Source organism: Sorex fumeus, unplaced genomic scaffold, assembly GCF_029834395.1.
Source record: "Sorex fumeus unplaced genomic scaffold, SorFum_2.1 ptg000005l, whole genome shotgun sequence".
Lineage (NCBI taxonomy): Eukaryota > Metazoa > Chordata > Mammalia > Eulipotyphla > Soricidae > Sorex > Sorex fumeus.
In genome coordinates, this window is record NW_026606062.1 from 9,038,756 (window position 1) to 9,057,765 (window position 19,010).

Here is a 19,010-nt window from a genome sequence, read left to right on the forward strand (position 1 = left end):
TTGAAAACATCATTGGTATTGAGACGTTGCTTTAAACATTTTAGGTTTAGCATTGGTTTGTCCTTTCTTGCTGGATGAGAATCTGTCCTAGGAGAATCTTCCCCCGAGGGAAGGCCTTTACATCTGTTGATTGTCTGACCACACCTACGTGTGGTTGCTACCCTCAGTGTTGGGAGATTGGGTGTGAGACCAAGGCAGTGCGAGATGGAGTGTGGAAAGACTAGCATGGGGGACAGGAGGAGATGGGAAATAGGGTCAGTGAGAGACTGGAATGGGACGCTCAGTGAGACTGGAAAAGGTGATTGGGGGAAATGGACGAAGCAGCAACTGATCACCAACCAGCCTGGCAGCCTCGTTTCCTCTTTTATCTGCCCCATTGCCACTGGCCATCAGGGTTGGGGAAGCAGCCAAGACCACTGAACAGAGGCAGGGAGAGAGTGCCGCGGTTTCATATTTATTTTGTCATTACACAATTTATGCTTATAAAAAAGAATCCAGTGAATCAGTAGATGGCTTTAACTAAAATAGCTATTTCAGTCATGTTCATTCTTTCAAGTCATGAATACCTGACACTTTCTATTTATTTGTCTTCTCTGCCCTGCCCCCAAATGCTGTCTTAGTTTTCAGTGCACTGTCACTGTCACTGTCCTCCCGTTGTTCATCGATTTTCGTGAGCAGGCCCAGTAACATTTCCATTGTGAGACTTTGTTGTTACTATGTTTGGCATATCGAATATAATGGCGAGTTACTCTCGGTAGCTTGCCGGGCTCTCTGAGGGGGGTGGAGGAATCAACTTGGGGTGGCCATGTTGGCTGCCTGCAAGGCAAATGCCTTACCTGCTGTGCTATTGCTCCAGAAGTCTTCCATCTCCTTTTTCTAGTTTATGCTTAGGTTTTATCTAATCTCTTTCTGGAATGATTGTAAATGGTATTGTGATTGTTGTGTTTGTTATTTTTCTTTGTTCTATCTCATTATTTGTATGTTGAGATGAAAACAAATTTTTTTTAGAATCTATTTTTTTCTTGCTTTTTGGGTCACACCCAGCGATGCTCAGGTGTTACTTCTGGTTCTGCACTCAGGAATTACCCATGGCTTACCATGGATAAATCCAAATGTTGCTTTGGGTGATTAAAAAACTACAAGGTTAATTAAACTGACTTTCCTTTGGTGTCTCTGAGTTCTTGGGGTCTTAAATATTACTTAGTAGTTCAGCTCAAGAGGACATGTTGTCGAGAACATGATCTTTGACCAATCAAAGAGCAGAAGCTCTTTTATCTGGGGTATGCAAACAGAAATCAGAGCGTGTTAATCTTCCCATAATTTATAATCTCTTCATTGAGTACATGAGTGCACGCCCTCTCCTGGGCAGGACCTGTGCCCAGTTTCTTCTACAACTGTGACAAGCTCAGAATCGGCAGCTCCCTGCTCTGGCTGTGTTTCCCAATGGCTCTCACATTGTTTGGTCTCCTTCCCCTAAGTGTGTGTCTCCTGCTGACACCCGGCCCCACTGAGGCGGGCAGGCTGCTGGTGGTGCCCATGGATGGGAGCCACTGGTTCACCATGAAGTCAGTGGTGGAGCAGCTGATCCACAGAGGGCACGAGTTAGTGGTGGTCATGCCAGAGGTGAGTTGGCAACTGAAGAAATCTTTGAATTTTACAGCCAAAACCTACTCACTCCCTTACTCTCTGGAGGATTTGAATCATGAAATGAAAATTTTTGCTGACCATCAATGGAAAATTCGGGACAAGAATTTGATTTCTTTATTGACAAGCTCATCCAGCAAAATTTTTGATTATCTTTTCTCACACTGCAAGAGTGTGTTCGATGACAGGAAGCTAGTGAGATACTTGGAAGAGACTTCTTTCGACGCGGTGTTTCTAGATCCTTTTGATATGTGTGGTCTGATTATAGCCAAGTACCTGTCCCTTCCCTCTGTGGTCTTTACCAGGGGAGGATTTTGCTATTATCATGATGAAGGGGCTCAGTGCCCGAGTCCCCTGTCTTATGTCCCTAGAGGACTCTTAGGTTTCTCGGATACCATGACTTTCTGGGAGCGAGTGCGGAATCTCCTCTTCCACGTGGAAGAACGTTTATTTTGCCACCATTTTATGAAAGTGGCTGTAGATATTGCCTCTGAGATTTTCCGGAACCCCATCACCCTGTCTGATCTCTATAGCCACACCTCAATCTGGTTGCTACGGACTGATTTTGTGTTGGACTATCCCAGACCCGTGATGCCCAACATGGTCTTCATCGGAGGCATCAACTGCCATGAGAAAAAGCCCCTGACAGAGGTAAGCCCCACGCCTGAGCAGAGAAGAATCCGGCCATCAATGCTGTACTTCTCTCTCTAAGTGATGGGATTTTCTGTGATCATTTAATTGTACATGTGAAAAATGTGGAATTGTTATTCTGATCATATAGATGTACTGTAGAGTTGGTTTATATGTCACTCCCAATGTCTTTTTTTCAAGTCCTTTGTTTTATAAAGTACTGGGAACCGTTGTGAACAGTGAAACTCCCCGAACTGGAACTTTATGGCTCTCCTTACGGAACCGTATTTAGAGGTCTTTGTGATTTGTGTTGCATAGAAAAAAATTTGCACAGTGTTCTCTGTTTTTGATGACTAGAATTTATTCCACTAACCAGTCCTGCTAAGTATTTATACTCTTATGCTTTTTTGGTGTTTCTTCAAAGTGCAGCAACTTCCTCCAGGGCCATATAGCAGGAAGAGTGGGTGTACGCTAAACATGAGACATCTTTCTGAATTGATCATGTCAAGATTTATCAGTTTGGAAACTAATCAGTTTCAAAAAATCAATCCACCTGATGTTCAAACCCTCATTTATTATACTGGCAACCAAAATATCTGAAATCATTGTGTCACCAAACCCCATTGAAAGGTAGAGAGAAGCTCCTCAAATTCATAGTTACGCTAAAGGACATGAATATATTTTACAGTAATCCCTGTAAAATTAAGAAAGATATAAAGAATGATAATAAAGTTCCTATAAAAATGACATTTCTGTATTCGAGGAGAATGTGGCTTGGAAATTCTTGGTGGATTCATTTCAGACCCAAAGTTAAACCTAAAAGGAACTATTATTTGATCGTGGTATGACCGAGATCCAAGCACAAAAATTTGTAAATCTACAACTGTACCTCATGGTGTTTCACTAATAAAAAAAAAAAGGAACTATTAGTTTTGGGTCTCAGGAATCAAGATGTTCTACAAGTGCCAGCCTGTCACCTGGTACACTGGGAGGAAAAATGACTTTCTCGACACTCCTATCATTCCTTTTTCAAAAACTGCTTTTTTCCAGTTTGTTATTTTATTTATTTATTTATTTATTTTACAAAGTTGTTCATGATGCTTTGTTACAGACATTCAATATTCCAACACCAATCCCACCACCTTTGCACCTTCTCACCTCCATTATTTCCAATTTTCTCAACCACCCCTTAATACTGCCCCAGTAGCAGGCTCTCAGTAGTTTGTTTTATATTATATTACTTGTTATAAATAATTTGCTAAAAGAATGATAAAAAAATGTTTCCTTCATACAAAGTTAGTGGCGGTCACTTCGGCAGCACATATACTAAAACTAGAACAATACAGAGAAGATTAGCATGGTCCCTGTGCAAGGATGATATGCAAATTCGTGAAGCATTCCATATTTTTATGGGTTCTCAATCATTGTATAACTGAAACCCAAGCACAAAAATTTGTAAGTCTACAACTGTACCTCATGGTGTTTCACTAATAAAAATAAGATAAAATGAAATAAAATAAAAAAAAACAAAGAAAGTTAGTGAAGATTGTTGTATCTCACCATAGAGCTATTAAGTCCTGATATAAGAGGTCACTAATATGTTGTTACAGGTTAAGCCTTCTATGTTGAAATCTTGTTATCAAGATTTGATGCCTTCTACGTTACATCTTATCCAATCTTGTGTCCACTCCTGTTTTATCAGTATTGTAGAGTTTGGAGTGTTGCATGGCCAGAAACGTGGCTGTGTGCTCTAGAAAGTTCAAAGTTTTAAATAGATGATGAAGTTGGAGTTAAATTTTAACTGGGTGGCAGCTTTAGGGCGTGTATGTGATTACCAGAGTTTTCAGAAGTACAGGGAGGTGGAGAAGGTAGCTCAACCCCAACTCCATGAAAGACTGAGATTTCAGTCACAAAACCCGCATACCTGAATTTTTCAACAGATCAATTTCTGGATGAAACTCACCTGAGTAGTGGTGTGGACCCTAATTCAGAGTCCTGTAGTCTTGAGAAAGCAGCCATGCAAAGATCCAGGGAAAAGTCATGTAATATCATTATGATGATACATTTATCACAAAAATTATAATTCTGATGTTATGTTTATTACATAAGGTCCAGTAAGTTTTTTTTTAAATTAAATCACCGTGAGAACAGTTACAAAGCTTTCAGGTTTAAATCTCCGTCATACATGATCAAACACCCACCCTTCACCTGTGCAGATTTTCCAATACCAAGAACCCCAGTATACCTCCCATCCCGCCCCTCCCCCTGCCTTGTGGCAGATGATTTCCACTTGACTCTCTCTATATACTTTGATTCCAGTAAAGGTTTTACCTGTGGATTTAAACCTCCTGTAACCTAGGCAACAGGGAAAACTAGAAATAGTTTATGAGTTACCAGGGAGCGTATATTAACCATTTTGCACAGCAATGAGTTTTAGAGATCACTATTTCTAATAGTACCACTCCCTGACCCACAAGTACCTGGTATACAACAGCAATCCCTTTTCTTTTCTGGCTAGAAGAATATTTCTGTGAACTGGTCCCTGTAGCCGGACTGAGAGTTGAAAAATATTGGTCCATATTTTCTTCTGTTTTCCTGAGTTTTGACCTAATGTCCATCTTCTCTCCAGAATTTCACCCAGGCTATGAATGTTCTGCAGCTATCCTTTTTTCCTGAGACTCTTTTAGACATAAACTTGGGAGTTTGTCCTTGGTTTGCATAACCTACACAATTTTGAGAAGTTTCAGTTATGTACTTTGTGGAATTTGGCTTAATGGGAGTTTATCTTTGAAAAGAGATCATAGTTGAGGAAATTGCAATGGTGTTGAATTTATAGTGTTGGTAAACTACAGATTATCTGTTTTAAATGCTAAATCAAATCAGTCAGTAAGTTCAAGATCAAAAAAGTTTCCTTAGAAGAAACCGTGTCAAGAGTGTTGTATCTCAGCCTGGAACCATAAAGCCCTTGTACATGCGATTTACTGACATGCTTTTACACATTGATAAATTGAGATCAGTTGCCTCCTACTTTACACCCCATCCAATGTGGTGTGCTAATCCTGGTATATCAATGGTGTAGAGTATGTGATATCACCCCAGGAATTCTAAAATTTTACATAGGCTGATACAGCTGGAGTTAAATTTTCAGCTGGATGGTGACTTTGGGGTCCAGAGCCATCTCTGCAGCTTGTTGATTTCTTCCAAGATTTTTTTGTGCGTCTCTGGATTATGGCCATTAAGGAGCTAATACGGCACCAGAGGCAGTTTGTTGGCATGGCCGCCAGGCACCCAGAAGAACAGGGAGATGTAGGAAGGTCACCCATCCCCGACCCTGCGAAAGTCTGGAGATTTCAGTCACAAAATCCTCATACCTGATTTTTCCAGCAGATTCACTCATGGGTGAGACTCATTTGAGTCTGTGGATATTGGCTGCGAGCATGGCAGCGATTGAGTTCTGGAGGTTTGCAGCTGCTGGGGCTCTGCTAGGGTGGGTGAGTCCCATTATCCATCGCCTTCCAGGCTTGCCCAGGATATGACGTTCAGCCTGACACAGGGCCTGGAGGCATCTCTACAGCTAGTCGATGTCTCCTGAGATTCATTTGTGAGTCTCCCAATGTTTTCTGAGTGCCAGGGTGCTCTTTGCTTTGAATGGTAGCGTCTTGTTTTGTTGGTGCTGTTTTTTTTTTTTTTGGTTGGGTACACTTTTTTCAATTTGATGCAATTCATTTCTTTGAGTAGTGGGTTTTTTTTGGTTGTTGTTTTTCTTCATTTTTGGATCATACCTGGTGGTGTTCAGGTGTTCAGGGGTTACTCTTGACTCAACACTCAGGAGTTATTCCTGGCAGTGCTTGTGGGAGCACAGGGGATTTTGGGAATTGAATTGAGTCAGCTGCATGCAAGGCAAGTGTCCTCCCTGTTGTAATATCACTCCAGATCCTCTTTAGCATAGTTTTTTCCTTTTCTCTTATGTTATGTGAATGTCTATTTTTATTCCAATATCACACTGTATTAGTAATGCTTCTTACTGTAGTTCAAAATCAGGAAGCTTAAGTCTCTATTTTCTTGTATCTCAGAATTCCTTTTATTTATTTGGGGATCTTCTGTGTTTATATTAAAATATTAGTATTGTTCATTCAATTTCCTTGAAAACATCATTGGTACTTAAAAAAAGGGATCCATTGAATCACTAGATGGCTTTAGCTAAACTAGCCGTCTTAATCATGTTCATTCTTCCACATCCTGAACACCTGGGGCTTTCTCTTTATTTGTCTCTTCTCTCCCCTACCTCCTCCAATGCTGTCATAGTTTTCAGTGCACGAGTCTTTCATCTCCTTATTCTGGCTTATGTTGTTTTATTTGATCTCTCTCCAGTATTATTGTAAATGGAATTGTGTTTGTTATTCTTCTTTCCCTCCCACTCATTGTTCATGTGCGGAGATGCAACCAGTTTTAATATATTGATTTAGTAGCACTGCACTGTCCTCCCATTGTTCATCGAGTTGCTTGAGCGGGCACCAGTAACGTTTCACAACAAATTGTGAGACTTGTTCTTACTGTGTTTGGCATATTGAATATGTCGTGGGTAGCTTGCCAGGCTTTGCCGTGTAGGCGAGTTACTCTAGGTAGCTTGCCGGGCTTTCTGAGAGGGGCGATTTAATATCTTGTCATTTTACTGAAATCAGTAATTATTTTAATAACTTAAAAATATTTTTAATGGGCTTTGGGCTTTCTTTTTACAGTCGTGTCATCTTCCAATACTGTTTTCATTTTTTCTAGTTTGAATTCCTTTTATTCTGTTTTATTACATAATGTTTCTGACTAGAGCTTCCAAAACTGTGTATAAAAGTACTTGCAGATGCTTCTGACAAGCACGGGCAGGTGTCCGAGGCATGGAAGAAAATGAATTCAGGTAGATGAGTCAGCTCATCACCTGGCCAGAACGGCCCAAGGAGGTGTATTACTGATCCTGGGTTAGCCTCTCATGGACTTCAAGAGTTTTGAATGAACTAACCTGAGCAATAATGCTAACATTGTCAAACCCAGGGAAGGGCAGGCAATTTTTCTTGCTCAGGATGTCAGTGATAAAGGGTTACAAGGCTTTATTTGAAACCTCAATGCCTTCCAAATCTGAGCAATGTTTGGTTTTTTAAGGAAAAAAATTTTTCTATGGGTGATTAAAAATCTACCAGGTTAATTAAACTGGCTTTCCTTCTGATGTCTCTGAGTTCTGGGGGTCTCAAAGCATTGCTTAATTCAGTTCAAAGAGGACATAGAATCCAGAACATGATCTTTGACCAATCAAAGAGCAGAAGCTCATCTAATCTGGTTCAAGCCAACAGCAATCAAAGCACATTAATCTTTCCATATGTTATTATCTCTTCACTGAGTGGGTGAGTGCACTTCCTCTCCTGGGCAGGACCTGTGCCCGGGTTCCTTCTACAACTGGGACGAGCTCAGAATCGGCAGCTCCCTGCTCTGGCTGTGTTTCCTCATGGCTCTCACGGTGTTGGCTGGTCTCCTTCCCCTGAGTGTCTGTCTCCTGCTGACACCCGGCCCCACCGAGGCAGGCAGGCTGCTGGTGGTGCCCATGGATGGGAGCCACTGGTTCACCATGAGCTCAGTGGTGGAGCAGCTGGTCCAGAGAGGGCACGAGTTAGTGGTGGTCATGCCAGAGGTGAGTTGGCAGCTGAAGAAATCATTCAACTTTACAGTCAAGACCTACTCGCTCTCTTACTCTATAGAGGATGTAAATCGTGAATTCAAGAGGTTCGTTGATGTGCAATGGAAAATTCGAGAACAAAATTTACTTTCAATGATGATGACGACACCCACCCAATTTTTTGATTACTTTTTCTCTCATTGTAAGAGCTTGTTTGAAGACAGGAAACTAGTAAGATACTTGGAAGAGACTTCTTTCGATGCAGTGTTTCTAGATCCTTTTGATATGTGTGGTCTGATTTTAGCCAAGTACCTGTCCCTCCCCTCAGTGGTCTTCACCAGAGGGGCATTCTGCTATTTTCAGGATGAAGGGACTCAGTGCCCGAGTCCCCTGTCCTATGTTCCTAGAGGACTCTTAGGTTTCTCGGATACCATGACATTCCGGGAGCGAGTGCAGAATCTCCTCTTCCATGTGCAGGAGCGTTTATTTTGCCGCTATTTTCTGAAAACGGCTGTAGATGCTGCCTCTGAGATTTTGCAGACCACCATCACCCCCTATGACCTCTACAGTCAAGCGTCCATCTGGTTGTTACGGACTGATTTTGTGCTGGACTATCCCAAACCTGTGATGCCCAACATGGTTTTCATTGGCGGCATCAACTGTCATGCAGGAAAGCCCCTGACACAGGTAAGCCTTGCGCCTGAGCAGAGAATGCTGAATCAGCCCTGGGTTCTGTGTTTCTTACTGAACTAGGCTCAGTAGTTACTTTTATTGCATTTGCCATTTGTCTCTGAGTGAAAGACTTCTCTGTGGTATTTTGATTGTGCACTAGAATGTTACATTAAGCTGCTCTCTTCATGTGGATGTACCATATAGATGGTTTGTATATCAGTTCTTCTTTTTATGTTCTATGTTTGGTGCTGAAAGTCCCTGTGAGCAGCGACACTTCCTTCATTGCTAATCCTATGGCACCCCCTAATGGGAATGAATTCCTAGAGATCTCTGCCTCTTACCTCAATCTGTGTTGCACAGCAAATTTCAGAGTATCCTTCACTTTGGACGTACCCGCATTTATTCTGAGGACCAATATTGCTAGGTATTTATACTTTCCCCTATATTTTAAATGATGAAGCAAAATTATTTTAGGTCCGTGTCACAGGAAGAATTTTTCTTTTCTCTTTGGATCACACCCGGCCAGTGCACAGGAGTTAGTCCTAGCTCTGCACTCAGCAATTACTCCTGGCGGTGCTCAGGGAACCATATGGAATGCTGGGACTCGAACCTTTATCAGCCGCGTGCAAGGCAATCGCTCTACCTGCTGTGCTATTACTCCAGCTCTTCAGGAAGGAAATTTATGTTAATTCCAGACATCTTTTCTCATGGGATTGCATCAAGAATTAGCATTATTGCATTATAAAGAAATGCAAGAAAATTATGACATAAGTATGAAGACAGCACTCAGGAAGGAAAAAGGTGAGGGTTAACATGGTGAACAAGACACATGGGAATGCTGTGGTGCTTACAATATTCCATTTATTAATCTTTAAACCATTGCTTAAGTTTCTCTTTATGATAAACTTTTTCTGTATAAAAATACATAATGTTGGGACTGGAGTGATAGCCTTGCACGCTGCCGACCCGGGTTTGATTCCCAGCATCCCATTTGGTCCTCTGAGCACCGCCAGGAGTAATTCCTGTGTATCACCGGGTGTGACCCAAAATGCAAAAAGAAAAAGAAAAAAGAAACTCTGCTTATTTTAAAAAACATAATATCTCACAAAAAAGAATTATCACTATCAACTCATCATTTTTGTGAGAAAATGTACTCTGAAATTCAAGACTTTCAGCAAACCCTCACATATTAGCACTGGCACAAGTAATGTCTCCGTTCAGCAACCATCCTAGCCAGGTAGTGTACTCTCTGAAATAAAAATGATTATAGCTAAGAAGCATGAGCATATTTTACTATAATCTTTTAAAATACAATGAGTTAGAAGGGATAATAATCTAGTGCATGTACAGTGACACTTGTTTGACAGGTAGGAGTAGGGGAATGACCTGTTCCAGGAGTAGGGGAATGACCTGTTCTTGGTGACGCTGCTTCAGATCTCAGTGCGACGGATACGGAGCCATTGATTTGGGGTCATAGAAATCGAGACAATGACTACCAGCTTGTCACCGATGTGCGCTTTGATGAGTGATTTTTCTCATGTTACTTTCCTTTTCATTTTCTAATACGTTTCTGTAATTATATTTTTTGGGAAGTGTCACACCTGGTGATGCTCAGGGACTGCTTCTTGCTCTGCACTTAGAAATCACTTCTGGTGATGGTCAGGGAATCGAATCTAGGTCAGCAGCGAGCACGGCAAGAACATACCTGATGTGCTTTCGCTCTGGCCCCTGTAATAATTTTTCATTTAGGTTACCTCATACCATCTTCCTTGACTGTCCTTTGTTGCAATGACTCAGTCCTTGGCTGCAGGGCTGGAGGGCATGACCCAACTAGGCTGCTTTTCTACTTGTGGTTGGGGTGTGCAGTGGGTGTCATTTCTTGTGACACCATGCCTCCCCTTGCAGTGTGGGACATAACATTCAAGGGTGTGGAAACTTGATCCAGATCAAACTTCTGGTCCCACGTGCTTGAGACTGACCCCGAATCACATTCCCATGTCCTATATTTCTTTTGTATAGTCAAGTTTGTACTAAACATAGCGAGTTTATATTCATGTATGTCCATATTCTTGGTCTTGTCTTAGGAGACCAGAATCTGAGAAGCAGTGAGGCTGGTTAAAAACAAAGCAAAACACAACACAATAACACTATCCCATTTTGATGAAGTGGACAGGTTGCTTTGACAACACTGAATGATTTAGGAAAACTAGTTGTCCTAGGTTTTTGCTCCCCACAAACTTGCTGGTCCAGCCACTTTGGATCGTGTTTGTCCTTTGTACCAGACAAGGTCTGGAAAATAGAGTGGTAAGACTCGGGACAGGTTCCCAGCACGTAAATCCAGAGGAAACAGTGGACGTCTTACTCTAGTGAATCACTTACTTCTTTTTAACCACAGCGGTGCCTGTTTCAGTGGTTCAGTGCGTTTGGTAAGAGCCAGCCCCTCACCCGACATGCTTTTGGGTATATAAGGTGAGAACTACCCAACCAGGCTGCTTTTCCTTTGTGCCCAGGGGTGGGTGCAGGGTGTGGCATTCAGGGTGTCCTGCTGTGACCCGTTTATCTAATCAGACACACCCGTGACCTCTGGGAACCGGGTGAAAGTTTTTCATAGAATCACCCAGGTTAAGTTCCACCCTTGCTCACTTGTCTGTCACCTTGACTTGGCTTGTGTTGTCTCTTGTTTCCTGGAGTGAAACATGGACTGGAGTGAAACACACTCATCTCCCTGGCTCTTTTACCTCAAGTGTCATGTCTTGGGAGTGCCCTCAGTCCTGGGACGGACAGAGAGTGTCGGTCACCTTACCTGGTCCCAGAGATCTGCTGCTGGGATCAGGGGACAGGGCTCCTGGAAAACCTTTGTTCTTCCTACCTCTGCCTTCTGCTTGGATGCCAGAAGGTGGCTCGTTTCTTGCAAGCAAACCAGAAATAAAGGCGTTTTGTTTTGGCAATCCTGCCACAACGAAGAGGCCCTAGACAGTGGTCATCACCCCGGACCTGGGGTTCCTGGGTGCTAAGGTTGATGGGATGTTCTGTTGTCATCTTGGTCTCCTCCATCCTTCGTGGGCTCAGTCACATCTCCTGTGCCAAGGGGACTTGGAGGTGGCATCAGGCCAGAGCGAAACTGAGTGGAATTCGCTCCCTGCCCAGCCCTTCTTCATCATAATTCTTTATTAGCGTGGAGATAAGAGCTTTTTTTTAAAAAACAAGGGTCTGCTGTATTTACTGCTGATGCTAGGAGTGAGAAGGTCAGAACAAAGTGGGAAAGGTTGTCCCTTAGCAAACCATGTGCAAACGTGCAATGGAGCGAGGTTTTCACTGTGATCCAAGGAAAAGGGTGGGCGCATGTGGGACTCGAGCATTCAGTTGGGTAAGAGCCGTGCCCCTGGCTGGCCCATGTTATGTGGCTGCTGTAGTGGCCGACGGATTTTGAAATTCTGAAATTTCAACACTTAAATCTGGAGGGATTTCTGCCAAAAACTGCTGGGTTCTGAGATTTGTTCCTGAGTCTCTTGGATTCAGGAATATTTTTTGGGGGGTTTGCTCAGAATCTCTTTCTGCATTTCCCTCTCCTCTCATCTTCCACACGACATCTCCACCCCTTACCCACTCCCTGCTCCATTCGTGTGGGTTCAGGAGACCCTGAAGGTCAGAGGTTCATATGTGGATTCCTTCTGCTAATCTTCTCAGAATCTCTCTCGTTCATGAACACTTTCAATCAGCTCAGAGTGGGCCAGGGTGGACTCAAGGGAAGTAATGGGGTCTGTTATTTGACTGTTTGTCCATTACTTTGTGTAAATTCCCACCAGAAGCCCTCAAAAAACCAGGCAGCCTGCCTTGAGAAATAGGAAAGCACTGTGGTATTATTCTAGTGAACCCCGCTAAGCTTGTGTTCCAGAACTGGGTTCAGAACAAATGCAAGAGCTTCTTTTCATAGAATGTCCCAAGGCAGCTGGGTCATTTGCAGGCAGCTGGCAAGAGAGGAAAGAAGCAGAAATTTCCAAGCACACTAATTTTTCAAGCAGGGTCTTAACTACCTCAGGGACATGAGGCACTTTTGGCACACATTCCCAGGTTACAAAAGGAGGCTATGACCAGCTAAAAGATATCCCAGACTGCATTCCAGAGTACATTCTCCAGACTTGGCTGCTCCTGGCATCTCCTCTCTCTGGTGTAGACCTGCTTCAGTTAGCCTTTTGGAAATGTGGGCCGAGGTCTATTTTCCTCATAAGTCACTATCGCTGTCATTGTCCTCCTTTTGTTCATGGATTTTTCTCAAGCAGGCCCAGTAACATTGTGAGACTTGTTACTGTGTTTGGCATATCGACTACGTCATGGGGAGCTTTCTAGGCTTTGCCGTGTGGGCGCAATACTCTTGGTTTCTTGCCGGGCTCTCCAAAAGGGGCGGAGGAATCAAACTCGGGTTAGCCATGTTGGCTGCACGCAAGGCAGGTGCACATGCCCTACCTGCTGTGCTATGGCTCCAAACCTCATAGTAGTTTAAATTTTTTTTCTAGTTTGGGTACCTGGTCTATTACATAATGGTTTTGATTAGAGCTTCCAAAACTATGTATAAAAATAATGGTGTGAGTGGAGGGACATACAGTCTTGTCTTAGATTTTAGGGGCAAAGGTTTTCATTTTTCATCCTGGAGTATGATTCAACTGTGGGTTTATCACACATGACCTTTATTTTGTTGAGGTATGTTCTTTCTATTTCCAGTTTATTCAAATGGATGTTAAATCACGGGAGATCTATGATACGATCAAGTTGTGTGTATATATTTTTTGGTTGATGTGGTAAATGACATTAATTTAGTCTACTGAACCATTGTATAATTGAAACCCAACACAAAAATTTGTAAGTCTACAACTGTACATCATGGTGTTTCACTAATAAAAATTAAAAAAAATAATAAGACTTACAGTAGATTTATCATTTGAGACACACTGGGCCTGAAGACAATGGTGAGATATACAGCCTTGATATCATTTTCTTGCCTAATTACTCTAGTAAGAACTTCCAGTACTATACTAAATAAAAATGGCAAGAGTGGGCATCCTTATTTTGTGCCTGACCTTAGAGGGAAAGGTTTTAATTTTTTCCCATTGAGTATAATGTTTGCTGTGGATTTGTGCTAACTGACTTGGACTGTGTTGAGGCAATTTCTTTCAATTCCCATTTTGTTGAGAGTTGGTTTTGTTTTGTTTTTAATCATGAATGGGTGCTAGATCTTGTCGAATGCTTTCTCTGCATTTATTGATATTATTTGGTTTTGTTTGATATTTTATTAATATGGCTTATTAAATTGATTGTGTATATTAAATCATGCTTTCTGTCCCTGGCCCAGGGAGCTGGGATTTATTGGATTACACCCATTAGAATGCTCCCGAGACACTCCCATTTCCATTTGTGTGTTTATTGGAATATAGCTCTAAACATTTCAGGTTTAGCATCCATATGTCCTTTCTCCCTGGCTGCAGGTATCTTAGGCTTATTGGGTTACACCCATCACAGTACCCCTGAGGTACTCCCAATTCTCTGTGCTTATCTGTAACCTCTATTCTGTGCTCTGCTTCCCAACTGGTCAATCACCTTTGTCCCCTAACCAGACTCTGTTGACTAGTAAGGTCAGATCCTTCTAGGACACTGAATTTGTATTTTAAGTGTAATATTGCTCCTCTCTTCTCTTTATGTCCTTTTCATAGTTACTTTAGAGCCATGTCCTTTTTGTGTAGGGACAACACCCTTTCCAACCTGGGGTGGCCCGGTGACAGTGACCTACTGCGGGGTCCAGGCGTATTTCTGTCAAAAGCCGCTGGGTTTTGAGATTTGTTTCTGAGTCTCTGGGATCAAGGCCGTTAAGCAGCTTGATCAGGAGCCAGAGAGGCTGTTCATGGGCGATAACTTGGGGTCTCGTTGGGGTGGGGAGGACAGGCCCGGCTCCCCTCCACCCCATCCCATGAGGCCCAACAAGTTTCGTCACCGCGGGTCCAAGCCTGACTGTCCAATGGCCTCTGGAGGATGACAGCCATCGAGCCTCCAAGGGGGAGCAGGCGGAGTGACAACACCCTTTCCCCCCTGGGGTGGCCCAGTACAGTAATGTACTGTGGGGTCCGAACGCATTTCTGCCAAAAGTTGCTGGGTTTTGAGATTTGTTTCTGAGTCTCTGGGATCATGGCCGTTAACCATCTTGATCAGGAGCCAGAGAGGCTATTCGTTTGTGATGACTTGGGGTCTTGTTGGGGTGGGGTCTTGTTGGGGTGGGGAGGACAGGACCGGCTCCACCCCCATCCCGTGAGGCCCTGCGTGTTTCATCACTGGGGGTCCAACCCTAACTGTCCAGTGGCCTCTGAAGGATGGCGGCCACTGGGCCGCCGGGGGGAACAGGCCAAGGACGAAACCTATTCCCACCTGGGTTGGCCCAGCACTGGTAACCTACTGCAGGGACTGGATGTATTTCTGCCAAAAGCCGATGGGTTTCGAGATTTGTTTCTGAGTCTCTGGGATCATGGCCTTTAAGCAGTTCAATCAGGAACCAGAGAGGCCATGCCTCCAATTATATAGCTGAGCCGGAGGTGGTTTGTGGGTGTGTCTCCCACATACCTAACTTTTGGTGGTTTACTTTCTTGGTAAACTTTACCCAAGTTTTTGGGTTCTGGTCAAAGGCACACCAGCAATTTTGGGGTATCTGGAAGTCTGAAGGCGCCATCAGGCTGCTGATGCACTCGCCTCACAGGTATAGATTGACCTGCTGGCGGCACCATACTCCCTTTGTTTCCTCTTTCATCTGCCCCATTGCCACTGGCCATCGGGGCAGGGGAAGCAGCTGAGACCACTGAACAGAGGCAGCGAGAGATGCTGTGGTTTAATATTTATATTGTGATTACACAATTTATGCTTATAAAAGGAATCCAGTCAATCAGTATATGGCTCTAACCAAAATAGCTATTTCAATCATGTTCATTCTTTCAAGTCATGAATACCTGAAACTTTCTATTTATTTGTCTTCTCTGCCCTGCCTCCAAATGCTGCCTTAGGTTTCAGTGCACAAGTCTTTCATGTCCTTTTTTCTGGATTATGCTTAGGTTTTCTTTGATCTCTTTCTGGAATGATTGTAAATGGTATTGTGATTGCTGTGTTTGTTATTTTTCTTTCTTCTATCTCATTGTATATATCTGGAGATGCAGACAACTTTTTTTAGAATCTTTCCTATTCTTGCTCTTTGGGTCACACCCAGCGATGCCCAGGGGTTACTCCTGGTCCTGCACTCTGGAATTATCCATGGCAGTGCTGGGAGGACCATATGAGATTCCGTGGATCAAACTCGGGTTGGCTGCATGCAAGGCAAATGCGCTACCTGCTGTACTATCACTCTGGCCCTGCAACCAATTTTTTGTTGTTGTTTTTTGGGTCACACTCAGCAATGCTCAGGGGTTACTCCTGACACTGCACTCAGGAATTACTCCTGCCAGTGTTGGGGAGATGATACGGGATGCCGTGGATCCAACAGATTGACTGCATGCTAGGCAAATACACTACCTGCTGTACTATCCCTCTGGCAATGCTACCTATTTTAGATATCAATTTAATATTATATCATTTTATTGAAATCAGTAATCATTCTAGTAGGTTTTTTTTATGGATATAAGGTTTTCTATTTACATAATTATGTCATCTTCCAAACCTATAATTTTCTTTTCTCAGTTAGGATTTGTTTTCTTTTGACATCACAGCACAGCGGGTAGGGCGTTCGCCTTACAAGCGGCCAACATGGCCGACCCAAGTTCGATTCCTCCGCCCCTCTCGGAGAGCCCGGCAAGCTACCGAGAGTATTCGATATGCCAGACACAGTAACAACAAAGTCTCCAATGGAGACGTTACTGGGCCCGCTCGAGCAAATCGACGATCAACGGGAGGGCCTTTACCTTACCTTTACCTTACTAACATATTTTAGACTTTTCGTAGTCTCCCTTTAGCATTATTTTTAAAATTTAATTTAATTTCTTAATTGAATCGCTGTGAGATAAAGTTACAAAACTTTTATGATATTGAGTTTCTGTCATACAGTGATCGAACACACATCCCTCCACCAGTGTGCATTTTTCCCCCACCAATATCCCCAGTATTGCTCCCACCCACCTCCACCCCACCCCCTGCCTCTGTGGCAGGCATTTGCCTTCTAACTTTCAATCTTACTCTCTCTCTACTTTTGGCATTATGGTTTGCAATACAGATACTGAGAGGCCATTATATATGGTCCTTGGTCTACTTTCAGCACACCCCTCCCATCCTGAATGGTCCTTCCAACCAACATTGACTTAGTGGTCCCTTCTCTACCCGAACTGCCTTCTTCAAGGGAGGCAGGCTTAGTTGGGATTTCTTTTATCCTGTTTATTCAATAGTGGTTCTGACTAGAGCTTCCAAAACTGTGTAAAAGTACTGGCAGGTGTTTCTGACAAACACAGGGCTGGTGAACACTTTGTGTGCCATACAGGTATGGAAGGAAACAATTCAGGTCGATGAGTCAACTCATCACCTTGCCAGGACAGCCCATAGAGAGGCATTGCTGATCCTGTTTTAGCCTGCATAGACTCAGAGTTTAGAATGAGCCAACACGAGCGGTAAGCCCAGTGAAGGACAAATTTTCTTGCTCTGCTCGCCAGTGCTAAAGGGCTCCAAGGCTTTAGTTGAAACATGAATGAAACATGAATGCCTTCTACATCTGGGCAATCTGTAATCATCTGAGGATAAATCCAAATTTTGCTTTGGGTGATTAAAAAACTACAAGGTTAATTAAACTGACTTTCTTTGTTGTCTCTGAATTCCTGGGGTCTCAAACATTGCTTAATAGTTTAGCTCAAAAGGACATAGAGTCCAGAACATGATCTTTGACCAATCAAACAGCAGAAGCTCGTTTAATCTGGGTATGCAAACAGAAATCAGAGCATTTTAATCTTTCCATAATTTGTAATCTCTTCATTGAGTCCATGAGTGCACGCCCACTCGTGGGCAGAACCTGTGCCTGCGTTTCTTCTACAACTGTGACAAGCTCAGAATCGGCAGTTCCCTGCTCTGGTTGTGTTTCCTGATGGCTCTCAAGGTGTTGGCCGGTCTCCTTCCCCTGAGTGTCTGTCTCCTGCTGACTCCCGGCCCCACCAAGGCGGGCAGGCTGCTGGTCGTGCCCATGGATGGAAGCCACTGGTTCACCATGAGGTCAGTGGTGGAGCAGCTGATCCACAGAGGGCACGAGTTAGTGGTGGTCATGCCAGAGGTGAGTTGGCATCTGAAGAAATCTTTGAATTTTACAGCCAAAACCTACTCACTCTCTTACTCTCTGGAGGATTTGAATCGTGAAATGAAAATTTTTGCTGACTATCAGTGGAAAATTCGGGACAAGAATTTTCTTTCTTTATATATGGGCTCGTCCAGCAAAATTTTTGATTACTTTTTCTCACACTGTAAGAGCGTGTTTGACGACAGGAAGCTAGTGAGATACTTGGAAGAGACTTCTTTCGACGCGGTGTTTCTAGATCCTTTTGATATGTGTGGTCTGATTATAGCCAAGTACTTGTCCCTTCCTTCTGTGGTCTTTACCAGGGGAGGATTTTGCCATTATCAGGATGAAGGGGCTCAGTGCCCGAGTCCCCTGTCTTATGTCCCTAGAGGACTCTTAGGTTTCTCGGATACCATGACTTTCTGGGAGCGAGTGCGGAATCTCCTCTTCCACATGGAAGAACGTTTATTTTGCCACCATTTTCTGAAAGTGGCTGTAGATATTGCCTCTGAGATTATGCAGACCACCATCACCCCCTATGACCTCCACAGCCATGTGTCCATGTGGTTGTTACGGACTGATTTTGTGTTGGACTATCCCAGTCCCGTGATGCCCAACATGGTCTTCATCGGAGGCATCAACTGCCATGCGGGAAAGCCCCTGACAGAGGTAAGCCCCACACCTGAGTATCTCTAATTGATTGGATTTTCTTTGATCATTTAATAATATATGTGAAAAATGCGAAATTGTTATTCTGATGTACTGTAGATTTGGTTTGTATGTCAATCCCAATGTCTTTTTTCAAGTCCTATGTTTTGTAAAGTACTGGAAACCATTGTGAACAGTGAAACTCCCAAACTTTCTGGCTCTCATTATGGAACTGTATTTAGAGGTCTTTGTGATTTGTGTTGCATAGAAAAAATTGCACAATGTTCTCTCTTTTTTTTTTTTTTGCTTTTTGGGTCACACCTGACGATGCACGGGGTTACTCCTGGTTTTGCACTCAGTTGTTACTCCTGGCGGTGCTCAGGGAACCATATGGTATGCTGGGAATTGAACTCGGTTGGGCCACGTGCAGGGTAAACGCCTTACCCGCTGTGCTATCTCTCCAGACCCTGTTCTCTGTTTTTG

General features: G+C 43.3%; 2 protein-coding genes and 1 non-coding gene across 4 annotated transcripts in view; all 3 read left to right on the forward strand.

Annotated features, from left to right (window-relative positions):
• The first annotated feature begins 1,503 nt into the window (after positions 1–1,503).
• Positions 1,504–19,010, forward strand: part of LOC130030805 (UDP-glucuronosyltransferase 1A8-like) — a 130,068-nt gene continuing 112,561 nt past the window's right edge. Inside the window, exon 1 of one of the 2 annotated variants that reach the window (XM_056122155.1) lies at positions 1,504–2,295. In XM_056122155.1, coding sequence (XP_055978130.1) covers positions 1,537–2,295 — 759 coding nt within the window. In that variant the 5' untranslated portion in view covers positions 1,504–1,536. Of the gene's footprint in view, positions 2,296–17,598; positions 18,549–19,010 lie in introns of those variants that run through there. The other variant, XM_056122154.1, reaches the window with a different exon arrangement.
• Positions 3,577–3,683, forward strand: LOC130030938 (U6 spliceosomal RNA). The gene has a single exon (XR_008793588.1). It is a non-coding gene; the product is annotated as a U6 spliceosomal RNA (small nuclear RNA).
• Positions 7,766–10,522, forward strand: LOC130030888 (UDP-glucuronosyltransferase 1A8-like). The gene is made up of 2 exons (XM_056122157.1): positions 7,766–8,620; positions 10,511–10,522. Exons 1-2 carry the CDS (start codon positions 7,766–7,768, stop codon positions 10,520–10,522), a joined length of 867 nt encoding a protein of 288 aa, XP_055978132.1.